The sequence below is a fragment of the Meleagris gallopavo genome, chromosome 8 (assembly GCF_905368555.1).
Source record: "Meleagris gallopavo chromosome 8, MGAL_WU_HG_1.1, whole genome shotgun sequence".
Taxonomy (NCBI): domain Eukaryota; kingdom Metazoa; phylum Chordata; class Aves; order Galliformes; family Phasianidae; genus Meleagris; species Meleagris gallopavo.
The window spans coordinates 28,242,208-28,269,866 of NC_139411.1; the positions used below are offsets into that span (position 1 = coordinate 28,242,208).

A 27,659-nucleotide genomic window follows, 5' to 3' on the forward strand; every position below is an offset into this window, starting at 1 on the left:
CCTCTGCTATGAACAACCAGTCCTTGAAACCAGCCTGCTCAGATTAGAGAACATCTATTACATTTTTAGCATCATAACGAAGGGCACCAAGTTAAGGACCAAATTACAGAGTAACAACAGTGGATCCATGCTAGTTGGCTCTAGGAGGGTCTTTACTTCTTTGGATCTGAAATGCACAGCCCTGCTTTGATCATCTTCTGCAAGGAAGAAAATATGAAAAGAATAGAAAAAAATGATGCATTTTATTCCATGCACATGGGATTTGATTCACGTGGTTCTTGTATCAGAATGCTATGTAAGATAGGCAATAACAAATCTTCAATCTGTCAAAATGTGGCTGCATGCATGTAAGATACAATCAGCAACTTCATTATGGCAAAAATGAGGCTAACACATGTATTAATCACATCACAGTCTGTGAAAAAAGGCTCAAAATATACAAGAGAAGTGGTTAAGAGTCTGTATGTATTAGAAATAACAGAGGTGACAAAGGAGCATTCCTCAGATTTAGAGCTAATCAAATCTATGCAGGCAGTCTATGAAGTCTTGACCCCTATTTAACAAGAATTTAGAGTCAGTGCCAAAGCAAACTACAGCTGGGTCTACTACAGGGCAATGCTCACGTTCACTTTCAGAGCTGCTGCAAGAGGAGGCCAGAGACCACTCTGATCTCACGGCTCCTCTTTGGTCAAGGGAGTAGCTCCATCCAGTTCTCTCAACCAGAGAAAGTGATCTGAGCTAGGCTCATTCTCTTTCAGTAACATTTGCTGTGTCACATCACAGCGTTACATCATTTCCAGTGTTAAATGAGATCAGTGAATTATCCCCACGTATGCACATAAACTTAAAAAAAAAAAATGCTTTTTCTCTGGGTAAATACAAGCACTGAGCTTTTACTTTTACTCTGCTGCAGTGTAACCAGTTAGATGATCCTGGGCAGGCTCTGTATGCCTTAGGAGCTCACGTTACCTACCCGTAAAATAGGTACACTGCTGCCTTTGTCCTTTATGCACTGAAAGGCAGTAAAGGAAAACACTTCATAACCTAAGTACAGAGTAATATACTATGTTATTTTCACAGTGGGTTAAATTTTATCTTTCAGAAAAAGAAATAAAGAGTCAAGTCTGACCGGAGGAATTCTAATTTACTGCTTTAATAAATTTTATAGTCATCTAAAGCTCAATTCAGAACTGTGTAGGTACCATAGGCGCTGTACTCACACTTTATAAGACAGTTCCAGATACAGAAATAGATTAGTATAAACAAACTGGACAAATAAACATGTGCAAGAAGAATCCTCATTATACAGCTGGAGAGGCAAGACACAGAGACTAAATGTCTTAGAATCATAGAACAACTTGGGTTGGAAGTGATTTTTCAGGGGCCATCAAAGTAAACTTCAGAGCCTTGGAATGTCTGCTGAAGGAATCAAGGGCACAGCTCCATGATGGAACTGGTTCAGTGATGAAGCTGATTTCAGAAGTCCATGCTATTCAAGCCTTGGGCCTCCGTGCAGCTTTCACAGTTGGCCACTTCCACCAAGCATGTTACTCTATTCGCTTTTGAAGCAGTGGGATAGACTGGGTGGGTGTAATGATCTACTCTTCTTGGTGGCAGAAAGAACACTTAAAATCTGTTTTACCACTGAAGGCATATTTCCAGGCTCCAGAGATAAATTTGAAAAGTTGGATTCCATGAAATAGCTTTGTAAAGACAATGTGGCTCATTAGGAAATAAAGCCCTGCAGTACAACATCATTCAGCTAGAAAAACAGAAGCTGTGAATTAGCATCAACATTTCTGTATTTTCCAAGATATTTATTATAATTAGTAACAATAGGAAAGCTATGATTGCAAGTTAAGCACTATGCAGCCTGCACGAAGAAAGTATTGTGTGACTCCATCCAGGCAACACAAAACAGCAGTTGGAAATTAAGAGCCTCATGAAATTTACACTGTTTAAACTAATCAGTTCATTGTGTTAACAGATTCATGATAACACCAGCCACTTAGTGCCTCACTAAGCGAGCTCTTCTCTAATCCTCTTCCTTTTTCACTAGCTAGCACTTTCTCCAGTTTTATGGCATCAAATTAGGATGTCACAAATAGATGACTGAGACCTAATTAAGGCAGAGAACGCAGGAAAGATGAGCAACATGAGAAACGAGCCTCAGCATCGTTACTCAGAAGCACATAAGGAGAAAGTGGGTTGACAGGGAGTGGGGCTAGAGGATGTCATGAAGCTGCATCAAAAATGTAGTTTGTACAGTTTTGCTAGACCTTCAGCCTTGACACTTAAGGAAGATTCATGAAAGATCTGTCTGAAAATCACTATGCCATCATCACAGACCAATGCTCTGCCATTAGTCTTCAGGAACAACGAGAGTACCGCAGTGCAGCGTGCAACTCATGAATAAACACAGCAGAGGGAGGTCAGGCAGCACCTTTAGCTCAGGGAACTTATTGGTTCAAAGACAGGTTCTTAAAATTGCTCTGCAGCTACAAAGGAAACAGTACATTCAAATGCACCCAGATTCCTATAGGTAGCACAGCACAGTGAAGTGACTGGTTTAGGCAAAGACAGGAGGAGGAGCCACTGGGAGCTCTGCTGCTTTGGAAAATTCATCCTTGGATTTTAAGTGCCTAGATGAAAACAGAATTAACTTTTCCCCCCATTCTTTCTCTTTTTTAAATAGTCAACCCAATGTTTCAGTGATGGTTGATTCTATAAAAATCTGATACTTACATGCCATAGAGATACTTGCTGCTTTTCAGAACCAAGAGCTTTTTGCTCTCTTAAACATTATTTGCTATGCATATATGCAAATATATGTAAAAAAAATGCATATATTTTCAAACTATTGTAGTCTGTTGCCCTAAAACTAGGTTTGTGGCACAGGCTGTCCTTTGTCCTATTCAGATCTGGTGGCACTGATTGTATTTTGCATTTCACAAGTGAAAACATAATGGATAATTATCACGGCTACAGAATTCCTTTAGTGTAAATTTCTCCTCTGAAAATAGTGTAAACATTCATCTCTGCGTGAGAAAACTACTTGAGAGAGAAGTGAAATCTCAGGTTATGAATGAACAGCAGTAACTTCATTTTGCAGACAAAGGAAATATAAATTATGAAAGACAACAAACATGAAAGCCAATCAGTTTAAAGAAGGGGACGCTAAATTGGAAGAGACTCTTGGAATAATTCTCATTTGTACACTTGCCATTAGAATAAGTAATTAAAAAACATGAAAGACTTAGAAAGACAAATCCCAATGTAATTCCATCTTCAAGTGGTCCTTGGGATTTGGGGATTACAGATAGCTTTCTTTGAGAACCCAGGTGTTTTCCCTTCTGCCTTGACGAAGTAGAAACCTTACAGATATGTATACACACACATACATACATATATGCACAACTTTCCCTTGCATTTAAAATATCATAATATATGCTTTTCAATTGTTTTTCAGTGCCAGCATATACCAGAAGCTCACACAAAGTACCTAATCCACAGAAAATTTACAGACTTCTTAAGGTCTTCATACAGGAAGCCTGAACTGCTGCTTACTGAAGCTAGGAACTCCTGTGAAAGGAGCTTTTCAGTGAAATCCTCTAACCTGCAGGAAATCAGGATAGATGATTATAAAATATCTCGAATTTGAACTCTTATAGCGGGTTTGGTAAATATCACCAACCAATATATAGTAACAAGTTTATCCCAAGAACTGGCTGATGTGGCTGCCAAGCCACTCTCCATCACATCTGAAAAGCAGGCAAGCGGGCCTACGAGAGCTTAATGAGATTCAATACAGCCAAGAGCAGAGTGTTGAACTAGGGTTGGGGCAATCACTGATATGACTACAGAATGGGAGAACAATTCAGTGAGAACAGACTTGTGGGAAAGGACTAGAGGATCCTGGTGGATAAAAAGATGGACATGAGCCAGTAGCATCCTGCTCAGGTTGACATTATCCTAATCTGCATCAAAAGAGGGGGGCCAGCAGGGAGAGGGAGGTGACTGCCCCCTCTCCTCTGCTCTTGTTGAGACCCCATCTGGATGCCTTTGTGAATGCTGTGTCAATTCCCTGCCAATATCAGTGAGCATTTGGATCTGACAGTATGACAGCCGAACAAGCCCAAAATTATTCCAGACCTTATTTCTTTCTGTATAGAGTTCAGTAATTTTAATGAGAAATTTAGAGTCTTCTGGGATCAAAAGGAAACATTTCTTACACAGTCTGAAGGCTACACTATTTAAGTCTGAAAACATAAAAACCACAGCTTTCCTAAGAGGTCCTGTAGCTTTACACCACAGTCATTCTAAGAAAAGATTAAACGCAGAGAAGACTATAAATTCACTGTATCAAGGGTGCAGAAGTTGAGTTTAAAGCACAAAAAAAACCCGTGCCTCAGTTCACTGTCTTTTCATGGAAGGAAACTCAATTCCTAAGTAATTTATTTTCTTATATTTGGCTGTAGAGAACCAAAAGACCACAGGAGAATCTATTTCATACTTTATTTCTATTTCCTACTCCATTAATAAAACTATTCCCCTGAAAACAAAAAGCAGAATCGGTAATACTGCTTCCTCCTAACAGCTGTTTAGAAACCATGGCAATATCCCATTCTGAAAAGCAGAAAGATAAATGTGGCACCTGGAGAGGTAATGAAGTGTGACTTTTACTTTCAGCATGCTCTTTGAATAATGAGTTTTGTGGACTAGTATTGCCTAAAGTCAGAACTTCTGCATTTGTGTGGTCACTGATTAGATGAAGGGATTTGTTATAGATGGCTAGGCTGTCTTATGCAGATAAATGCCTCTGCTAAGCATGGTCAGACTGCCTCAATTTATCTTGCCTGGGGTTGTTGTTACCCAGCTCAGAGTACAGCTTACCTGTACATTTCCATTCTTTATACCATATACCTTACTTTTGTAGCTGAATGTGATTCACATGTTACTGAACGATAATTTGGTGATGGAGAGGCTGTGCTGACAGCCTGATGGAAGGTAAGTGGGACCACAGTGGTACTGAAGCAATGTTAGGGTGATGTTTCTGCAGCCTGCCCCCAAATGCTTGTTGCAACAGATCACATTTAAACACTAAATGAAAGCATACCACCAAGTGGCATCGTCAGGAATTTTTTTCTGTATTTTATTCTCTAAGGTGCAGAGGACATTAGTTGCAATTTTTATGACTAGCACGCATTAGAAAAATTAAGCCATCAGATTCTCATAAGCTTTTCAATTTTTCATATTATATCATTTCACAAATGCCTTTAGTACCATGGGCATGTACTGATTACCACAACAGAGAAGCCTGACTCTCCTCCTTTTTAAATATCTGCCCACTGTGTCACGTTCTCCCATTCCATTTGTTTCAAAATAACCCCAGATGTAGGTCCTTATGTTTCAGGCTGATTTTTATTACAGACACAAGTGGCTCTTACTGAGCTGTTTTGTTAGTTGCATCTTATTTTTTATCTTTTATCTTCTGATTTTGACATTTTTCAGCATAGTTTCCAAATTCAGCTTCTATTACTCCTTGTCCTGTATTGAGATACTAGCACTTAAGATGTCTTTTCAACAGATCAATTATCTTTTTTCATTGGCCTTCCTACAAATACATTGTAAGTAATCCTAACCAGCAGTTTCAGACCAGCCCCTATTGATTTACAATTTTTGCAGACTTGCAGCAGTCCCCCACTAAGCTCCCCACTGTAGTTTAGAATCTCTCAGCTGGCCATTTTCATCTTTTGACTGGAAACATCCACCTTGCACAGTCTTTCCTCTACATGGAGGGAAGATTCTGATTTCCACCTATTGCTCTTAGCTTCAGGGTCATTCCAGGCAATTTCTAAGATCCTAAGAAACACATGTTGAGTGTAGCACTCCTTTCTTCACATAATGGAGATTCTACCTTACAGGGACAACTACTAGAGCAAAGAGTCTGCATTCAAGGAAGCTACATACTATGCATGGCAGGCACTAATCTGTTTATCTGCTCATACCTAGGATGCTTTACTTGCAAAATGAAAAGCTGCAAAAATTCCAACTTGTGCCTCAGCAGTGGACAACCAAAACCTTACAGAACTGGATTAGCAGATGGTTTTGCCAAGTGCCTGCACCTTCATGTAGACTGGCTAGGTAATTAAAATGTGTAAATTGAGATCAATTAGTACACACTTCCCACTGTGCTGAGCTCCCACTGTGTAGATTTTCTCTCCTTGATTAATCATTGCTACAAGATGCAGAATCCTTCCAAACATATCACTTCATAAACATCTTAATCCTTATGATTAAGAAGATCTTAATACCACAAAAGTGAAAGCATGGACTCAGCAGAACCCCAGAAACTACAAATAATCAGGATGCTTGATACATAACACACTTCTGCCTTTGCTAAGTACTGCTTTCATGCTTTCACCAGCTTCTCACTGCTGCTTATGCCTGAACACTATTTGTTTTTTTATGTAGTTTACAGGAAGTCTGTTGAGCTGTGCCTACAGACAAACAAATTTCAGTTGTAAGTGCACCACATGCCAAAAAACAGACTACTTAAAAGAAAAAGCTCAGCTTCACAGATATCAAACAGGTTAAAGCTCTTTAACTGTCTTTTTAAATCACATCAAGAGGGGAAATGACAGAACAGTAAGAGCATGTTCAGGCTCATAGCCCACATTTAAGAACAACTTCAGGTCACTCAGTTTTTCCATCAGCAGCTCAGTGTCTGTAGGCTGGGCCCAACATGCAGGCAGTTTTGCCCCTCCACACCAGCGGTTGGTTTAGGTAGCAGATGCTGGCAAGGAGCCCGGTGCTACTTCAGGAACCTGTAAATAGCCCAGCACAGGGCTGCTGCTCCCACTACCATCTCCATATATGGTGGAAAAGGGCCCTAACTCATTTTTCTTGCTGTTCATATAAAAATCCTGACAGAGCAGCTAGGCACAGCTGCTCCTGCCTCTGGGTCAACACTGCCAGGGGTTTCTAAAACTTCAGCATGTCTCGCTCGACTGGAGAAGCAGAACTACACTAACTAACATGACAGATGCAGTAATGCATTGACTGTCCTTTAATTAAAGCGACTCATTCACCAGTTATATCTTCAGTTTACACAGTTACGGCTCTCAATAAGCACAACCTCCTCATCTTTTTGACATCTCTATTGTCTTTAGCTTCCTGCCTCTGTAAGTCCCCCTCTCAGAGGACAGCCCCAACTGCGATACAAGCTAGGAGGACCGCAACTATTTTAGTGTCTTCTTTCTCTCTTTCCCTAAAATGAAAATAAATAAACAAATCAATGCTTTCCAAAAGGCAGAAAAACACGTGACAACAGAACAAACATGCACATCTCAGAGAAAAGCACAAAAAAAGGTGTGCTATTTTTATAACATAAATCCTCCAGAGATTTACAAAGCGGAGCCCAGCTAGGCAGCTCTAAGGGAGCCCTCTTAAGCCAGTGTCTCATTCATTTCAGCAGGAAGCACGGCTTCCTTGCTCTTTCTAACAAATTTCAAGACAGACAGAATCTAAAATCTCTTTTATTTTTTTCCTCCAAAAATATCCTAACTAAGAATAAATGGAAGCATCATTATATAGGAACACTGGTTCAAACCAAAATTTACTTAGCCCGAAACATCATCGTGAAGATATTCTACTATCTAGGAAGTGATGTTCTACAGGACAATCTTAACACTGTTGTTTGCATCAAGGCACATCATGGACATCACGTTGGATGCTGGTTAGATCCTGACACTCGAAAATTCACAACCTTTTCACAAAATATGACAACACACATATTGGGCTCAGCCCGAGTACCAGCTCTTGCAGAAGTGCTCAGCACCCAACTGTTTGTAATAAGCAACATTTCTGCATTTTCATCTGGAAGAAAAATATAGCCTTTAATAGATTTCCTGCTATTTTAGCAAAAACATTTTTTGCTTAAAGTTGTGCACAAGAACAAAATTAACTAATGGCACACAAAACACTGGTTGGAGATTAAAATGCAAAATGTTTCTGGGTAACAACTAGCACATTTCCTTTTCAATCTTAATAGCACCAGTCTTTTCTGAGTGTGGTTTCTGTGTTTTCACATAAGCTTTCCAGGTGTGTTGGCAGAACTCTTCTGTTCTGAATCTATTCTTGTTCAGTAATATCCTTTTGAGGCCACATCAGTCACAGGCTCACGATCTAAACAAGGCTGTGGGATTTATATACAGGAAAAAGGTGTTGCAGTATTCTCCATATTGCTCACTGCTCCCACTGCCCCTCCTAAAATCCTAAAATCTCGCTTTGCAGTTGGAAGGAGTGGTTTTGCGTTGTTGTTGTTTTTTTGTTTTTGTTTTCCCTGTAGCATCTCTTTTTCATATGATAAAACTCATTTAAAACTCTTTCAAGCTCGGCTATTTAAATGCTACATTCCAAAGTATTCACACTTATATTGGTAGGAGATTCTGTGTCACCAAGTTACTCTCTTTACAAATTTGTTTACTTTTCTAAGAAGATTCCTACAGAGCAAGCTAGTACTGATCAGTGCAATGTAGTGTAAGCCAAAAGACAATGTGATAATAATTCTCATCATGTTCATTCCACATTGACAATAATAAATATTCAGTGTAAGAGCCAGTTAAAAAAATCCCCTAGAATTCCAGGCTCACACAATTAATCCTACAATCTAGATTGCCTTTTTGTTTATACAAGCTTAACACATAAATAATTTTATTTGCTATTTGTAATTGGAATATAAATCTACTTAAGAGCCCTGAAACTTCATTTCAAAATCAACAGCTCATACTGGAAGAAAAAATGCTACATTATCTCTGAGTAAACCAACAGATCGATGTTTGTAAGACTACAGGTATTTCAGGCAAGCTTATGAAAAAGCATCATCTTTCCCTTTCCCTTGGTCTGCCCGAGTGCATTTGATATACCATATTTTACTTTTCTATTCTACAGCTTCTGCACCAGCATATCTCTCTCAAACTCCAAATTCTTCCTTAAAACTTTATTTCTATTGGCACATTCAAGAAATTCTGGTCTGTAGATTCTGCTCCATGCTTACTGTGTCTGAAGAATTTGTATTGAAACACGAGCTGTAAGAATGCCTTCAGTAAAAAGAAAGACTCTGCCAAGAATATCGGATCTTGATAAACAATCCACAGTGTCTGAATTTCATTTGGAAAAGGGATTAAATTTGCTGCTTATAGTAAGTAATATGTTAGGACAACAAAGTGGTTTTAAGACTGAACCAAATATTCCCACCTACCAGCATTCCACAGATTTCTATAAAAGTGGTCTTGAATACTTTCAGAGTTTCATCTTCCCACTAGCAGACACTTATTTTTGACCATCAGTAACACAGGACCAACAGAACACTGAATTCTCTTGTGTCCATGAGACCTCAGATGACACACAGATGGGATCCTGGCTTTGTATCCATATTCACACGCCACACTACTAAGGCTGAATGTTCATAAGCAGGCCTGCCTAAGCTATCTTCCATGGTGAGGTCTAAACCTCTGCCACAACACAGCTAGATGCATTTGGCAGTCCCTCCTTCGAGAACAAGAATAAGAGCAGGTCCCAACTGGGTGAGTGGGATGGAGTCCTCCCACATGCTATCTAACTGGACCACACTGCCAAACTCACCAAAATAAGAAAGCATTTCAGTCATTAGAATTAATTTCTCATAATGCAAAATCTTCAGGAGAATGGGAATCCTTCTAAGACTGGTAAACTCACAGCTTCTGATGGAACTACAGTAAAGCAAAGTATTTGCAACAGAAGAACCAGAATACCAGAACAAGGAAAGTGAATACTATTTATGATGCCCTATGTATTTCATGGTGAGGAAATGGGAAACCTGATTGATGCATCCCAAGAGTCAGATGCAATGAACACTAATCTCTGCAGACATGCTTTAGGATCCTACAGAGATGACGTGCTCTACTCTTGCCACAGAGCTCTCTCCCAGCATGATCAGACCTCAACAGCAGTCACATGGCTTTAGAGCCTTCTGGATGCACAGAACAGCAAGAAGTGTCTGTGGACTATTATCCAGAAACAAAGCTATTTCAATTCACAAAGTAAGGCTGTAAAGACATGAAGATCTCCACAGCCTGCCAAACTTAATCTTTTGAGAGGTCCCAGAGAGCAAAACAAATGAGAATAAATAAATATCTACTTCACAGAGGTAGTAATTCAAGTATGATGAAAAAGAGTTAAGAATATGAAAAGAACAACAGATGAATACAAATAGTGCAGGCAGGGTAACAGCAAGAAGCAGTGAAGAGCAGTTTTCACATCTCAGTAGTTCATCACGGTCACGTTTTTGTAGGTGTGACAGAATATGCATTTTAGAGAGGGTTTCAGAGGAGGAAAATGAGTTAGCGTTATAGATACTCATGGCCAGGACATGCAGCTTATGTCTGAAATGACACAGATGAAGGAGGCAAATGCAGGTTGACTCCCTGTCAAATGTGAAGTGACAAAACCTGTTAGTGGCAGCATTCTAAAGGGATGCAAAAGAGGCCAGATTACAGTTGCCAAAGCCACGAAAATTATGTTGCAATAACTGAGATGCAAAATCAGTGACAACTTTGATAAGAGCTCAGAATTATGCACAGACAGGAAAAAGCTGCTTTGCAGGTAGATTTAGCAAAACTTTGGTAGGCTGGATGGGAGGTCAGAGGAAGAATTGTGAGCTGAAAGGAACACACAGATTATACCTTGAAATGACAAAACAGCACAGCATCTGGAAGGGAGAGTTGTGGGAGCCCTCAAACAGACTAACAGTTCCAGGAAGTGTTTTGTTTAAGGCAAGACAATGATGAGTGGATGTCAGAAGTCATCTTCATGACACTTGCGTGCTTTGATAGCTAGCATCAAGGGCTGGAACTTCTACTCTGTCAGTATGCACAGGTTTAAAACACATGCTGGATCCTGCAATAGGAATCTGAAGACTGAATGATAAAGTAGAACTCTCAGTTTTCTGCATTTCTGTCTTTGTCCCCATTCCTATAAATAACAACTCTGTCAAGTAAACATACAATTTTTTCCCTGTAATTGATCACACACCCTGAGTTAAAAGCCTTGTCAGTCCTTGCTATTTATCAAGCTTGCCGATAGAAGAACACAATCACAGACAAAACCACAGACACAGACACTAATCAACAACATTCCATTGTGCCACAAATGAGAAATGCCAAGAGATCTACCTCACTCTGCCCTGCTCCTTACACAGCTCCCGTTTTACGAGCACACATGCACACAGACAGCAGGCAGACAACAATATACAGAGATAATGAATGGGTCTCTAGTGTTTCAGATTTACCTACAACCGTGTCCTTCCATCAGAACTTTAAGAATGTTTTGCTTCTGGCACTAGCATTAGCAATCCCACAATAAAGACTGTTAAGAAAAATGTTGCTCAACATTAGAGATAGTTAGAAACAGAGTTAAAAAAATTCCGGGTGCTTTCCAGGAGCACTCTGCAAATTACACACAAACTGCTACATATTTCACAAACTGCACGTGACGTTATCTGCTGCCAATGGGTTATGCAAGTCTGTGACAGAAAATAAACAAAATAAAATGCAACGTGAGTATCTTGATGAAAAGAAGAATGCACGCATCTAGTCTACCAAAGACAGAAACTGAATTTGAAATAAAGCAAATGCAATATGGAATATGCATGATTGTGGGGGCTTAGAGAGGAGGGGAAAGGATTAAATGCTGATAAACTGCTACTGCTACTGGTGAAAATAACATTTTAATTTAATTTTATGTCCAGACTACCTGGACACAGTCTTTTCATTCCTACTGTGGGAAAATGGGAACAGAAAAAAAGAAGTCCCTACTGTGGAGGGTCTAAGCTTTCCCTACTCTTCCTTATTTTTTCCTTATTTGAAAAAAGCCTGTGATGACCTAAAGAAATCAACAAAACAAAATTGTGTCCAGTTTTACATCAGCTTTCTCTTTGGTCTCAAAACTGCATCTGTTCCACGTGCACTAAATTCAGCAGGAATATCACGTACAAGATGACTAAAATATCAGTCTGCAGTGAGGGACACCAATACACGAAAGCAAATACATAAAAAGGCATTTAAAATGTGAATACATATGGTGTGAAGCCACTGCTTTGTTGAGTTAAATTCTCTTTCAGTGTTTCTAGCCCAAATGTTTCCAGATTAGTTTATGTATTTTAGACTAGTGCTAATTGTCCCAAATAGAGTTTAACATTTAGCCTATCAAGTAAGGCTTTAAAGGGCATTTTTAAGTTCACTCTGTAACCTTACCTTGTAGGCAGCTTGTCTCATAAATTGCTTTGCAGGCTGCTTCCAAATAGCAGGCACTGTAATAACCCATCTTACTTCAGTATTTTCAAAGTCCGAGCCTGCTTGGTCACTGAGCTCCTAAATAAGGAGAAATAGAGGTGAATGTAAACTGATGGGCGTCAACTTGGTAAGAAAATATTTTCTGCAGGTTCCAGCAACAGAAACTCTTTTCAATCTTTTTCCTGCTACACCTATGCTACAAATCCAAATATTTAAATTATTACCAATCTTTCAAGAATGCTTCACTGTGCCAACAGCTAGGATTAGGGCTGACACTTTCTGAAGGAGGCCCATAGAAACGTTTACTACCTAACATGAAATAGAAAAGTTACTTTTTCCAAAAGCAGCACGTGCACTGCTGAATATTAAAGAATGTTTACATATGCTCTTAGTCATAGTGGGGGATTTGCAGCTATTTTGAAGAATTCGTGTTTACATCTGGATTAATACACAGAAAAATATTAGAAGTATTGATGAACATTAAGTTTTACAATCCAGATTTTTCAGTGACTCCTTTATAAAGCACTCACACATAAATTGAACTTTTACAACTCGGTTAACAAGGCAAAGTTATAGCTGAAGTCTTAAAAGAAAAAATAAATCAATTGATTGCTCCTTGAAAATTTTACTTTAAGCAAGCACTGAGGAGTAGTTTAGTTACTTTATTGTTCTTCCCCTTCCCGTTAAAAAGAGGAAAGTCTGTATTGCATTTGCAAATTAGGTGATACACTGACATATTTTGGGAAAGGTTCCAAGTAAAATGTCATTACCATATGTCCTATCTAAATCTCCATCCAAACAGGGAAAGCTTCATAAAGGTGAACAACAGGCCTTTAGAATGTAAAATATGTTTCCGTGTGTGCTGTGCCAAGGTGTTGCGTTTGCTTAGTTATACTTGCAGTTTAAAAGTCTGTGGTAGAAAAGAAGTACCTCTATACTGCTCAGGGCAGTAGGAATGGACAGATTATAGTCCTAAGCAACAGCATGAACTCACAAATCACAGGGATATTATATTAACACCAAGTAAGGATGCAGCCCAGAACAGGCAGCACAGCAACTATGGGGGATTCATATTCACTAAACATTTCCCCAGGCAATGCATGGGCACAAGTCTGTGACTGAATATTCAGTGCAATTCCAATAGTCTTAGAAAAGATAATTATTTTGAGTAGTAATTATATGATCGTTCCTCTATGGCTATAAAGGCAGAATAAATTAAACCCATTCAGAAAAGTTGGTTAGCTTTACATCAACAGGGTTATTTTCATGCAAGCACTGCTTAGGATTCTGATTTGGCCCAGAAATTACTACATGTTGGCAGTATATAGAAGCACATCTGAAACTAATGTACACTAAATTCACAATTGGTTGTTTACATGAGACCTTAAATCTAAAAACTATTTACTGGAGACAAGTATTTCACAAGAGAGTAACAAATCCCATCTTGCGACCCAAGGCTAAGATTACAAGTGAGTATTGTAACATTTCAAGCAGGAAATGGAAAATACAATGTATTTTCCCATTTCCCTACCAACACCCGAAATAGTGCTTAAAATAGGCTAATATACTGAACCTCTTAGCCATACCAAGTAGCCTATGCAGATCATTGCAACAGTGAAATACACTGCTCCCACCATGTTAACTAGCAAGTCATAACTGTAGAGAGTGACACTGAGATTCAACTCACCAAACTGTTAATCAGCTTTTAATAATCTTCCTGTTACAAAATAAATCCAGCTCATCTGACCTCCCTTCGATCAGTCACTAAAACAATGTCAGATTGGGACTGCAGAGATTGGAAGGTGCCCAACCAGTTGTGTTTCACAGTGCTCACTCTTCAACATGACAGAGAACTTTGAGAACGCAGAACATTGAATTGTACCAGCATCAGAAGTGTGGGGGGGCAAGACCAGAATCCAGTCTCAAATTTAATTCTTTGCAAGTTAAAAATGCAGACTGAGTGAAACACTGAGCCCCAGCTCCTGCACTTTTAAGTTTTCTTTTTAAATCAACATTTTTAATGATAAAAACAAAGCAACGACAAAAAAAGCAAGACAACAAAAGAAAAGTTTTATCCCCTAAAGAAGATACTTAGAACTTATTACTGTTATTGAACCAAGCTTCCCCTGTGCAAGAGGAAACCACCACAGGACTACTGAGAGCTCTTTTAGAGTGCACAGCCTGCCTGGAGTTTCTACAGCTGCCTTGCTTTGTTTACATCAAATACAACTGAGGTCAAAGCTCAGCAAGGTTAGGAATGTTATGCTCACATTTATACTAGTGATAAATATAGAGAATCTAGATAAGGAAGCATTATTCTACCTTTAATGCCTGTTCCTTAAAAAATTGCAGGGCGTAAGCAAATATCTCAAGTGCTTTGACTTTTTTGCCATTTGCAGCTGTCAGGTCCGTCTCCATGGTAAGATTCTACATGAAAGAAAATAACTGGAAGTTATTCAAAGGAAAAAGTAAACATAAAATTAATTCTCACTGCTTGAGGAAAGGGAATTCTTCTTTATCCACCTGGTTAGGAAGAAGTGACAAACTTGTTCTGGAGAGGATCTAAGTCATCAACTGAATTTCCTGGACTATTACATTTGCTGTTTACTTTAAGCTTTATTTTTAAACATCTACCATGTCTAAAAATAACTGCAGGCAGAGAGAGTAATACAGAATAAAAATTAAACAATTACAATAAAATGCATCTGTAATTAATTGCTGCAAAGCTGCATATGAAAGATATTTCATCCAAGTCAGGAGTTAAAAGCATGCATTTTTGGCTTCCCACCAACACATGAAACCAACAAACACCCACCTCAATGCAGAAAGTACTGGCCTGGCCCCAAAAATCTAGAATGGTTTAGTGGAAAGATCAACATATAATCATTAGGAGTAATGTCAAATTAACAACATGATTTCCACTTGCAATTACTACAAAGAACTCTGGGCCAATTTGTTCCTGTGCACAAGAGAACAGTATGCTTCTTATATTCCATTTCTGCTCTCTGAATAAATTTTCCAAAACAAACTGACCTCATGCAGATTCCCTGCACAGCTAAGAATTTCACCCAGGAAAAGTAGGGATGCAGATAGTGAGCTTCTAAGATCTACAATGAATACAAGCAAAATACACTCGCCAAGCATCAAGAAGCAAAATGAATTGGAATATGTTAACTGATATTTTCATTTACTTTATTTACTCTCTAAACAGATCTAAACAGATCTGCTTGATATACAGCTCACAATCTTTAGGCAAAATCCAGCACTCTCCACAGCAAGATGATCTGAGCTGTAAATGCAGAATTACTAAAGAGTGTTAGTTATTACTTACACTGGTGGTATGTAGCTTCATCTTAAACTTCTCAAAATACAACCAGTGCTTTGATTCACTGGGATCCAAGTCATGGTAGAAATCTCTCGCTGCGTACCCAAAACTATGAAACTTTCTTTCTGGTGTTAAGAGGATAGTAGTTGGTGTCTTCTGGTTGGATACACCTGGATCTCCGCCTTCCCATCGTCTGTTCAAGTGAAAGAGCTTCAATAAGTGATATTAATGCTTACAGCAGCAGAAAAATTCAGATACTCTTAGAAAAAATGTGGTAAAATATTGCACTTACTGCTTTCCCCTCCAAATATGTTTACATCGATCCTTATAATACCAAAACAAATGGGATTATTTACATTCAAGAAAAGAGGAATGCAAGTTTCATTTCAGACAATTCAGCAATGGCATTCAACAAGTCACTCAAACCAAAGCCCACTCATGTGCTTCACTTCTTGGATGCCAGAAACACTGAAGAAAACACCTGCAGATGTTGAGCTCTCTTTGTTGCACACTCTATTCACCGTTATTTACCTTTAAACATCTAAATGGTAGTAAAAATTTTAGATTTAAAAAAAAAAAAAAAATTAGTCTGTGAAAAATAAAGCAGACTCCCTCAACCTCACAACAATCCACTAAAATCATGAAAATAAGTATCCTATCTTATCAGGATCCCACAGGCATCTGCAGGATGACCTGCCAGGCACAAAGGTAGTAGATGAAAATAACACAATACTTGTTTCAGAGATCAAATAAGAAAATAAATAACACTGAATATGGGAAGACCCTCTGTACTTTGTGTTAAGTGCAGAAGGAATTTAGGAGTGAGCAAGTAACAAGATCATAAAGATCTGTATCACAGAGAGCTGTGAGCATTCTGCTTTTCTCCTGACATCTCCATTATGAAAAAAGCAGAATGGAAGAACAAGAAACTCTCGTTAATGTTTTCCCCCCGCCCCACACACAAGTACTTTCAACATGGGAAACACACACTTAGCAGACAACATTATCCTAAAAAAGCACCAGTGGAAAAACTGCTTTATGCTATCAGCTATCATCACAATGCAGCTCAAAAAGGAACCAAGATCACAAAGGCAGTCGTGTTCATTACTAAAACACATGTTGATTACTTTTTTCTAAAGATAGAAAAACATGCAGTCATAACACACTACAGCCAAAGTCCCTGTTCTGAGGTACAAAATGATTGCTTTGTTTTGTGATTCTTGTTTACATGACATGTGAAGATTATGTAGAAGTACTATTTTTTTTTTCCATTTGAACCGACTGAATCAACTGAAAATTAATTGACTTCAAGATCAAGGCAGACCACTGACACAGAAAAATTCAACCTTGGCCAAGCAATAAGCAGCCAGGAACAGGATCTTATAGACTGCTGGGAAGCTTTAAGACCGTGCAACTGGATCAAACAGAGCAAAGCGTGCCCTTTTTTGAACCAGCAGCAGTAATGGCAGGGAACTTTCTAGTATGGAGAGCAATCCCACTGATCTGAAAACAGAAACACTTTCACCCACTCGGAAATATTTTGCTCAACTTCACTGGTGCTGCTGCTCAGCCCCACACTTACAGTCAGCTGGGAAGGGCTCTGCTGCAAGGCAGTGCTTGCAAACCTCTGCTGGAACATATGTGGGCAACTCCAACACCAGTGAGCATGTCTTACAGCAAGCATATGGTTCCACTGCTAATAAGCAGGGGTTCCATAGCCCATAAGCAGAAAGCACCGCCTCTTCCACCAGAACATCACATCCCACACAACAGAGAGGAGACAAACTGCTATCGTTTTTACTTGGAATCATTAATGATTCATTGTGAGTCACTGGTGGGAAATTCCATAAATAGGACGTGTACTTAGCTGCTGCCTAATAACAATGCCTCTTTACAGCTAGGCACATTTTCTCTCCTGGAATAAATACCTATAATACTTAGATGAAAACAAACTCATGCTCAGTAGTATGGGCTGAAATTTTCAATACCATCTTGAGCATCAGGTGTTCACTTCTGGATGTGTTTCTAATGGAAATCAGACACTGCCTAGCAAGTGCTGAAGTTCTCAGCCTGTGTTACTGACAGGAGAACAGGAAGCCTGATGTCACCATTTGTAGCCAGAGCTTTAGAAATATTCTGGCATGACATCTTTTCTGGAAAGAAGCAGCTGCAGCCGGAGGCATGTGCACACTAACCTGACTGCTGCATTTCTCAAGGGGAAGCCCAGCTTCACTCTGCTTAATATGGGCTAGCAGGGCTTTGGCTTGCTGTTGAGCTGCTCAAACAGTTTAGAATCACTCAAGATCTGACTGCACATTAAAGGCAAAAAGGGACAAAGCAAAGTTTCTGTGGAAAGGATCATAAGGTTACACTAAGGTTAGAGAAATGCCCTTCCTTACACAGGAATCCAGCTAACAGAAAAAAAGAGCACTCCTTGTAGAGAGATGAGAATTTGATCCAGAGCTGCAGCATAACAGCCAGGGAAGCAAAGCAGCAGGGTCATCTCACAGAGCTGGATGCCTCCAGGAGCATGCATGCAGCAGAAAGGCAAGCACACGTCTGCCAAGAATCACAGTCAAACAGGAGAGAAAGAAAAGACTGAGGCTTGAAGTTATATTGAAGAAAGACCACATGCTCCCTTCTACCAAAGACAGCCTGCACCTTCAAAATCCCATAAGTTTTTCAAAGTTAGGAAGCAAAGATGGCCATGCATCATCTTTGACATGTTTAAGGGAAACAGTCTTGAGTATGGGTGGGAAATTATGTTTACTCTGTATAAATGTTTGTAAGTTATCCTACACACAGCCATCATTATAGCAAGTACTGGAACTTATTAGTACCTTTTGAACCACTGAAGTCTTAACTCTGACCCATCACAGCTCTGTTCATTGAACCTCATTATTTCACATTTATTAAAATACGTATTATTTTACTGTACATTTCACAATTCAGTATCTGCTGTATGTTCTCTACCAGCAATACATTTTATGAGCTTTCTCAGTACACCTTCAATACTTTTTAAAACTAAAAACATAATACATCTTTATCAAAATATTTTCAATTGTTTGAAATAGCCATTGGAAATATGAATACTTGTTTTCCCCACCTAAGACACATTTCTCCTTTCTGTGTTGAAACAGACAAATTAGTTTATTTATTTTCAAATCAGGATCTCAAATAATATCTATACAAGTCTGAAATCACAACCACACTGTTGTTATCACATGAGAAACAAATAGTGTTTCAAGCTGTATGAAGTAAAATGCCAGTTAAGATTTGAAACACGTGTGCTGTCCTACGTTTCAACATTTCAGTCAACAGCTAAAATCCTGTATCCAAAGGGTTCGAGGGACATTCATAAAAGCAGAAGTTGTTATACATCATAATGCAGCCACAAAAATCACAGAAACAACATGATACATAAGATTGAGGATTGCTCAGCTACAGCTTTGGAGATGATATGCATGGGTTGTGACCCCACCACCCTGTAACCTGGCAGCATCACGTGGTCTGTCCTCTGAATTCCAGCACCAGGTAGCTCCCTGTGCCATCAGCAGAACATCAGATGGACTGGATGCAAAAGAGGCCTTAAAGCATTACTCATCCTTACCAAAAATGGCCGGCATCTCTGTCACTGTACAGCCTACTACCATTCCTGAGTTCCCCTGTCTTTAGATAGCATTTCCCATCACCCAGATGTGTCAGATCTCTCTAAAATACTGTGCAATACACACACAAGGTGACCGTGCAGGCTGACTGCACAATGAATTCTGTCTGCTGGGATTTAAAGACTGGCATTCAGCTAGCAGCTGCGCTTAGAAAAATTACAGTATATCATACTGGACTTCAGCAAGTTTGTCTTTTTGCCCTTTCCTTTTCAGTATTATAGTGTAGCAATAGTACATCACTTCCTGCTACAGGAGCAGGTGTTGCTTTTTTAATAACTTCTGTGCCTAAGTTCATATATACCCTTTTCATGCCTGAAATTATCTATCCCTTGGCCTTGTTACAATATAGACAATTCAAAGATACTTTAATAAGAATCATATAGGCTTTTAGTTACTAAAAGGTCTGAAAAAATTATCAGATACACAACAGAAAGGGATTGTGGCACATCCCCTTTAGATAATACCTCCAATAACATTTTCTGCATTTGTGGTTGTGTTAGACTTACACATATCAGAACTGTGAAGGGAAAAGAAATACATCAGATTGTATTGATTTAAGAAAGAAATAACAGAAAATTATAGCCTTGACAGAAGTGTACACTGTTACAACACTAGACAAACCTAGGCACTTCAAGGTACTGCAGGACATAGCTATAGCAACTGCATAGATAGCTGTAGATGGCAATCCAAAACCAAATGCTGCATTGCAGCTCTTACCTCATTACATGAATACATTCCGGCTCCTTGGTGAAGCTGTAGGCGTAGCCACTGGATGTTGTGCCAAAATCAATAGCCACAACAACAAGAAATAACTGTTCTACAGCATCTTCTGCATCAGAGTCCTTCTGTTAAACAGCAGAAGCAAAACAGATGCTGAGTCATTGATTAGTATAACTGTAATCTGTCTTATTCTTCAGTATTTCTGCTAAGACATGCATACCACTTTAATGGAAATAAGAGGAAATAGGAACTTAGCCAAAGCTGCATTTGTGAACTAAGTCATTGTAAAAACTCTCCATATTCTCACTAGGGTAGAAATTTAATATACATCTCAATCATGTGTTCGCTGGAGGATATTTTATACATATCCTTTTGAATCAGGATTTTTTTTCATAATCATTTCTTGGTATAGCTATCATCTTGAAGCACTAGAACCTATAGCTAAACAGTAGGTTACAGAGTGCTTTTTTTCTTAAATTGAAGAAAGAATGCATTTATATCCATCAGTGTCTTCAATGGACTTGGTGGTTTTAGGAGTCACCTAGGTTATTATCTTGACCCTGGGATACTGCTATCCACTCAGAAGTAACACAGACAGAACCACCTATCTATAGCAATTTCCTTCACATCTCAAGATAATTATTTATCAATGAAGAATTTACAGAAAGCTTCTTTAGGAAATACTCTGTGCTGGTGGTGGTTGTTGCACAAACAGCTTGGCAGGACAGGAACAGAACGAGCTAGTAATACTGGTGGAAAAGCTACGTGCTTCAGGCAGGCAGATGGTGAAGGAGGGCAATACACACACCTGCACATGTGCCAGTTTGGTAAAACCAACATGGGACAGAACTGTTGACCTTTAAGTATAGAGATCCTGTTTGAACCCCCTTCTACTGCTGTTCAGCCTGTATTCTCAAAAATATTGAAAAGCAATTATTATCTTTACAGAGAACCACCAAATGTCCTTGGTCTTTTGCAGCATCCAACCACCTTCCTCATTAACATCCTGCAGCTTCACAGCTTCATGCCTGCTTCTTTCAATGCCTTTTTATTGTATCTCTATATTTTCCAAGATCATCTCATAGGCTTCATACTTAACACGGAGAAAGGAGCATAATAAGGTTTCACTGCTAATAATGTTGGACTTATTTGGATTCTCCTAATAAATCTTTACAATCAGAGGAATATGTGTTTATAGACCTTCCTCAAGGGCCTTAAGAAGCAAATCTAGCTTGAAGAGGATATAAAATCATCAGCACGGGAAAAGTAAAAGCTGTAGAATATATGGAGAAAGATAGGAATGGAAGCTAAAATTATGAGCAACAACTCATGAAATCCCAAAGAATGTTGGTCAACTGAAAACTTCAGAATGCTGAGCAAGAAAACTGACAAGGATAGCAGTGTGTACTGAACATGATCACTTGTGATACCAGGAAATATACTATGCCTGTATGTGCTACAGATAATGCAGATGGCCTTAAAAACAGATGGAATTTAATTTTAACAAGAGTATTTTTTTAATAAAACAAACACTGTATAAGATTAAAATACATTATCTTTATGGAACATTTGCTTGCTTCTAAAAGCTTACAGGTAGCTATATTCCTTTGGAAATTAAAGTAGCACTGTTCTGAGCTTCTCTGTCTGCAGGAGAAGATTCTTTTTGCTGGGAATTCAGATTATAGTGCTGAATACCATTTATATACTTTTTAAAAATATATAATTATTTCTTTAAGGGTCTGCATAAACAAATCAGTGGGAAAGACAGCGACATAATTTGGGAACCCTGAGGATCAGGAAACCCCTCACTGATATAAAAATATACAGAACAAATCTATTAGCTCAGCAAGGAGACAAAAAAAAAAAAAAGAAAGAAACCAGGATCCTACTGAAACAAACAGGATCTCCACCAGAAACTCCAGCAGGATCAAAATTTTAGTTGAAATTATGGATAGCATAAAAGGGACCAGCATATGAGGAAATCAGAGCCTTCCAATGAAACAACTTCCCTTACCACGATATGTGACGGAGACAGCGGAGTGATTCCAGGGTCTCCCAGACTTTTGGCTGGTGATGAGTAAGCAGATGTGGAAACTGCGTCTGAAAGGAAACAAAAATTCTTTCGTGTTAGTAAGTAGAATAGAATAGCTGCTTCACATAATATTATCCACTTTTCCTGATGTAACAAACCTGCTGAAAAAGAAAGCAAATTCCATAGCCTCCTCATAAAAAAATACTTTTTGCCCTTAGAACATGCTACGTCCAAACGGCAGCTTTGCTTTCAAAATGCTTGGTCTCCTTGACTAACTTCAATTCTTTCACCTCTTAAATCACCACGTTCAATTGCAGAAGCCCTCCTGAATATACTGAGAAGTTCCAGCTAATACAAATGGCTTTAATACCATACACTTACATTAATAGCCTAGGATTTAAACATGTGAATGCAGAAATTAGACACAAGTTGAGATATAACAAAGAAAGACTAATTTTAAGAGAAAAAGAGCAGTTGATAACTGTTTGAAAACACAGTAAGAATAAGTTGCAATTATTCCCTTATGAATCTTTATTCTTAAAATTTCCTCATACTGCCTCTGTTTTTATTCTTCAATACACTCTGCACTGAAACATTTTGCAGCTGTTAGTATTACTGCAGGACAGAACCCAGCTGGGAGAAAGGAAAGCATTATCAACAAATCATCAAACAAATATTTCTATCCTGCACACAATACTGACATTTCATTTAAAGGAATAGAACAATTAAGTGAAAAATACTGTCATGTATTATTTGTATTTTCCTTTCTTATGTGTACTCCATGATGACTGAAAAGAATTAAAATAATTAAGCACTGATGATTCAGATGGGTTTCTATGTAATATATTCTTTCAAGAAAACTACAGTAACTTCAGAATGGAATGAAAAGGTGCCAATACATCCTGCAAATGCTCATTCCCCCCACTCCCAGATTTAAGCCTTGAGAGTTCATTGAGCTAATCAGATGTACAGCAGAATTATGTAGTAAGTCTTTAAAAATGAATAATAAATGCTAAACAACACATTTCAACATGTGTTTATCCAGCCTACTTGGATGTATCATACAACAAAATGCACACAGAAGTATGGCAAGGAATTCCTAGACCTAACACTGATGATCAGACCGTTAATCTAAGGTAGCACAGGAGCTGCTCTGCAAGAAAAGGCCTTAAAGCTACTTAATGAAGAATCCTGTTCTTCCTCATAATCAAATATATTGTTTTTCAGGGAAGATGTTTCTGAGTAGACAACGATGGGATAATCTGCTCATTTTTTTTCCAAATCCTAGTACTGCTCTTCAAAAAATGTTTATTTTTGTTAGTTATCCTATGCATGCTGAGTTAGATGTTCGGAAGCAAAAGTAGAATTATCCCCATACAAAGTTCTTCAGGAATATATTACATTACTCCTTTTGTGGTAAAGTACAAAAAGCCATAGGCAGCACAGAATCTGCCTGTGACAGCAGAGAATCTGCTTGATTCATCAAGCTCTATTTGGATCAGATGCTGTTATCAGCATCCCTAACCATGTGTACAATTTCTTCCTCTTTTCAAAACAGATTTATTTCTGTACCATCATCACAGCTTTTTTACTTAGAATTGAAGAAAGGGAGAACAGAAGAAAAAGAAGGATCCGTTTCTTTAGTTTCCTAAGGAAAATAATTAGGTTCCTTGCATCCTGCTGCCTTCCCTGACTGAATCAGAAGCAGCAGCAACACTGCCTGAATCAATTCACAATGCTGACTCAAATTTTTGCAATATGCTACATTTCCTCTCTTAAGAGACTCCTATAGAGGACAAAAAGGTAGACATCAAACTACTACTACCAAAATACTGTCTGTATCTTCAGCACTCCTCTTTGTTACCAGCTCTTTTACCTATTTCAGCACTCCTGTTTCAACATTCTATTTTTCAGCCTGTCTTCCATTATCAGCCTTCACTGTGTTTGCCTGGAAAAGCTATTTACTGCTCTCTACAAGACTCATAAAATCCCGTGTGGCAATACAGGTGATTAAATAACTAGTGTGATATTCATATCCATCCAATGAGAGCACATTAATTTGGATGGAGGTCTATCAGGAATGTATTTGACCCAATTAATTTGCAATTATCCAGAAGCATAAAATCTATGCACAGGCATTTGCCATATCTGCAAGTATAAAAACTTGTAGCAATGAAAACACATTAAGCACAGACCAGAGGGCTGTCACAGCACCCACAGAAAACATTACCTAAAATAGTGAACAGATGAACAGAATTAGGTATTTTCATCCCAAGTCTTTAAAATAACTGTCCCTTTCAGTTTCAGGAAGCTCTTGAAACTTATGCGTAAAGGTTGAATTTGTGGGAAGGTTCACTTGTTTTAATTCTTTAAATTAAATTCTTTAATTCTAATTTAATAACCGCTCAATTCTGTTGGAAAGTTAGACTCTCTGTGATTTACCAGTATTTCTAACTAGAAAAAAAGCTCCTTCCAAGAACATAAGCATTCTGCACTATCACTCTCTGTTATACTGCACCTAAGTAATGCCCTGCTTCTGCAAAGCCCAGCTAAGACAAGCAGAAGTTGCACTCCATTAAACCAGTTCTTAATATCAGTAACTAATCACATGCAATAATGGGGGCAACCATAACTGTTTTATAACTCTGATGTTAAAAGAGGCCTTGACATTACCAGAGTTTGCAGAACTAATAAATCACAGAATTGTAGGGGTTGGAAGGGACCTCTAGAGATCATCGAGACCAACCCCCCTGCCAAAGCAGGTTCCCTACACCAGGTCGCACAGGTAGGCGTCCAGGCGAGACTTGAATATCTCCAGAGAAGGAGACTCCACAACCTCCCTGGGCAGCCTGTTCCAGTGCTCCGTCACCCTCACCGTGAAGAAGTTCTTATGCACATTCGTGCGAAACTTCCTGTGCTGCAGCTTATGTCCGTTTCCCCTCGTCCTGTCTCCACGTACCACTGAAAAGAGACTGGCCTCACCGCTATGGCCGCCACTCCTCAGATATTTATAAACCTGGATCAGGTCCCCTCTCAGTCGTCTTTTCTCAAGGCTAAACAGACTCAGTTCACTCAGCCTTTCTTCATAGGGGAGATGCTCCAGGCCCTTCACCATCTTTGTGGCCCTCCGCTGGACTCTTTCCAAGAGATCCCTGTCTTTTTTGTACTGGGGAGCCCAGAACTGGACACAGTACTCCAGATGAGGCCTTACCAGGGCAGAGTAGAGGGGGAGGATCACCTCCCTCGACCTGCTGGACACGCTCTCCTTAATGCACCCCAGAATGCCATTGGCCTTTTTGGCCACGAGGGCACACTGCTGGCTCATGGCCAACCTGTCGTCCACCAGGACGCCCAGGTCCCTCTCTGCAGAGCTCCTCTCCAGCAGTTCAACCCCCAGCCTGTATTGGTGCATGCAATTATTCCTCCCTAGGTGTAAGACCCTACGCTTGCTTTTGTTGAACCTCATCCGGTTTCTTACTGCCCAGCTCTCCAGCCTATCCAGGTCTCGCTGAATGGCAGCACAGCCTTCAGGCATGTCAGCCAATCCTCCCGACTTCGTATCATCAGCAAACTTGCTGAGGGTGGCCACTATCCCCTCATCAAGGTCATTGATGAAGATGTTGAACAAGACCAGACCCAGCACAGACCCCTGGGGGACACCACTGGTTACAGGTCTCCAGCCAGACTCTGCACCACCAATGACGATCCTCTGCGCTCTGCCAGTCAGCCAGTTCTCAACCCACCTCACTGTCCACTCATCTATCCCACACTTCCTCAGCTTTGTTATAAGGATGTCGTGGGAGACAGTATCAAATGCCTTTCTAAAATCAAGGTACCGCTCTTCCCCCATCCACCCAGCATGTGACAGCATCATAGAAGGCCACCAGGTTGGTCGAGCACGACCTCCCCTTGGTGAACCCATGCTGACTACTCCTGATAACCTCCTTTTCTCCCAGTTGTCTGGAGATGGTATCCAGCACAAGCTGTTCCATCACCTTTCCAGGGACAGAGGTGAGGCTGACAGGCCTATAATTACCCGGATCTTCCTTCTTGCCCTTTTTGAAGACCAGAGTGACATTGGCTATCCTCCAGTCTTCAGGGACCTCCCCTGTTATCCAAGACCTCTCAAAAATGATGGAGAGCGGTTCGGCAATGACCTCCGCCAGCTCCCCTCAGCACACGTGGATGCACCCCATCAGGTCCCATGGACTTGTGGACCTTAGTACTGCCTAGGCGCTCACGCACATCCTCTTTCCTGACTACAGGGAAGTCTCCCATTCCCCAGACCCTCTCATAACCTCCAGAGTGTGGGATTCCTGCGGGAGAGCCTTTTCACTGAAGACGGAAGTAAAGAAGGCATTCAGTATCTCTGCCTTCTCAGCATCCCCCGTTACCAGAACCCCCGCCTCACTTAGTAAGGGGCCCACATTCTCTCTAGTTTTCCTTTTGCTGTTAACATACAGCAAAAATGAATCAGTGCAGCTCAGCATAGTAGGAAGTCAAAGCCATTCATCCAAGCTGTTGGTACTTACACAAAATAGCTTGCAGATCAGTCACTCTGGATTTAATGAGTTCTAAAAATTAGTGAAAATGTAATCAAAAGCACGTGAAATTAGGGAATTTGTGTACTATCTACCCTACACAAACTGAAAGGTGTTGAAATAAGCTTATGCACGTGGGAGGATGGGATGAATTGGGGCTTGTTTAGGGGAAAGAAGTGTGTGTGTCATAATTTTATAGATGTTACACAAAGAAAAGTAAATGCACAGATATTCCTGAAAGAGTTGCATATTTTAAAATCTCTTATTTGTAGACAAGTGTAATTGGCAAATCTGAAAGAAAGCCAGAGAATGGGCAAAGGGTTGCAAAGAACCCTGGTTGGAACCATGCAACAAACACCTAGTCTCAACTGAAATTGACCTAGGAGTCAATTTCTCCTCTTGGCAATTAAAAAACAGAATTACAGCCAGGACAGTATCACAGTATTTGATTCTGTGATACAACAGTCCTTGAAAGTAAATGACTTATTAAGGCTGCCTGCTGTAATGCAAAAACACAATCAAGTAGAGTAGCACATAGCTGAAGTTCAAACTTCACCTCTTGTGCTTAGCAAGGACCTCTATCTCCATCCAGCTATGCACTAGGAAAAGATATGTAGTAAAATAACATGATAAGTAAACATCTCATTCATGACAGTTTGCACACCAAAACAAATAAAGGAATTTTATTTTGAACCCAAATTGAAGTAAGTATTCAAATACTTACACAACAGTATTTAAAATAATCTTTTTCTAAGGCATGATGAGAGATTTACTTATTTCCAACAGTAAATGCTTGTAAACATTAACTTGAAATACAACTGCCTACACTGGAGGGGTTGGATAATTTAACTTAGTATGTATAGAATTAATTCAAGCATGTCACTGCATTTTCCGACTTTGGTCCTACCCTAAGGAATTGCCCAAAAATACATTTTGAAGGATGGCAGTTAAAAAGGAGAAGCCTCTCTCTTTTACTTCTTTGAGGATCTTTTTGTTTTGCTGGGTTTTTTGTTTTGTTTTAATTCAAAAGTTTCTATGCAA

At 39.4% G+C, this 27,659-nt stretch overlaps 1 protein-coding gene across 1 annotated transcript in view; it reads right to left on the reverse strand.

Moving 5' to 3' along the window:
• Positions 1 to 27,659, reverse strand: part of HSPA12A (heat shock protein family A (Hsp70) member 12A) — a 52,164-nt gene that overhangs the window by 15,387 nt on the left and 9,118 nt on the right. The window contains exons 2-6 of the mRNA XM_085229442.1: positions 22,060 to 22,145; positions 20,043 to 20,170; positions 15,664 to 15,850; positions 14,655 to 14,759; positions 12,294 to 12,410 (exon numbers count right to left, since the gene is read on the reverse strand). Of these exons, the coding sequence (XP_085085568.1) occupies positions 12,294 to 12,410; positions 14,655 to 14,759; positions 15,664 to 15,850; positions 20,043 to 20,170; positions 22,060 to 22,145 (623 nt within the window). The remainder of the gene's footprint in view (positions 1 to 12,293; positions 12,411 to 14,654; positions 14,760 to 15,663; positions 15,851 to 20,042; positions 20,171 to 22,059; positions 22,146 to 27,659) is intronic.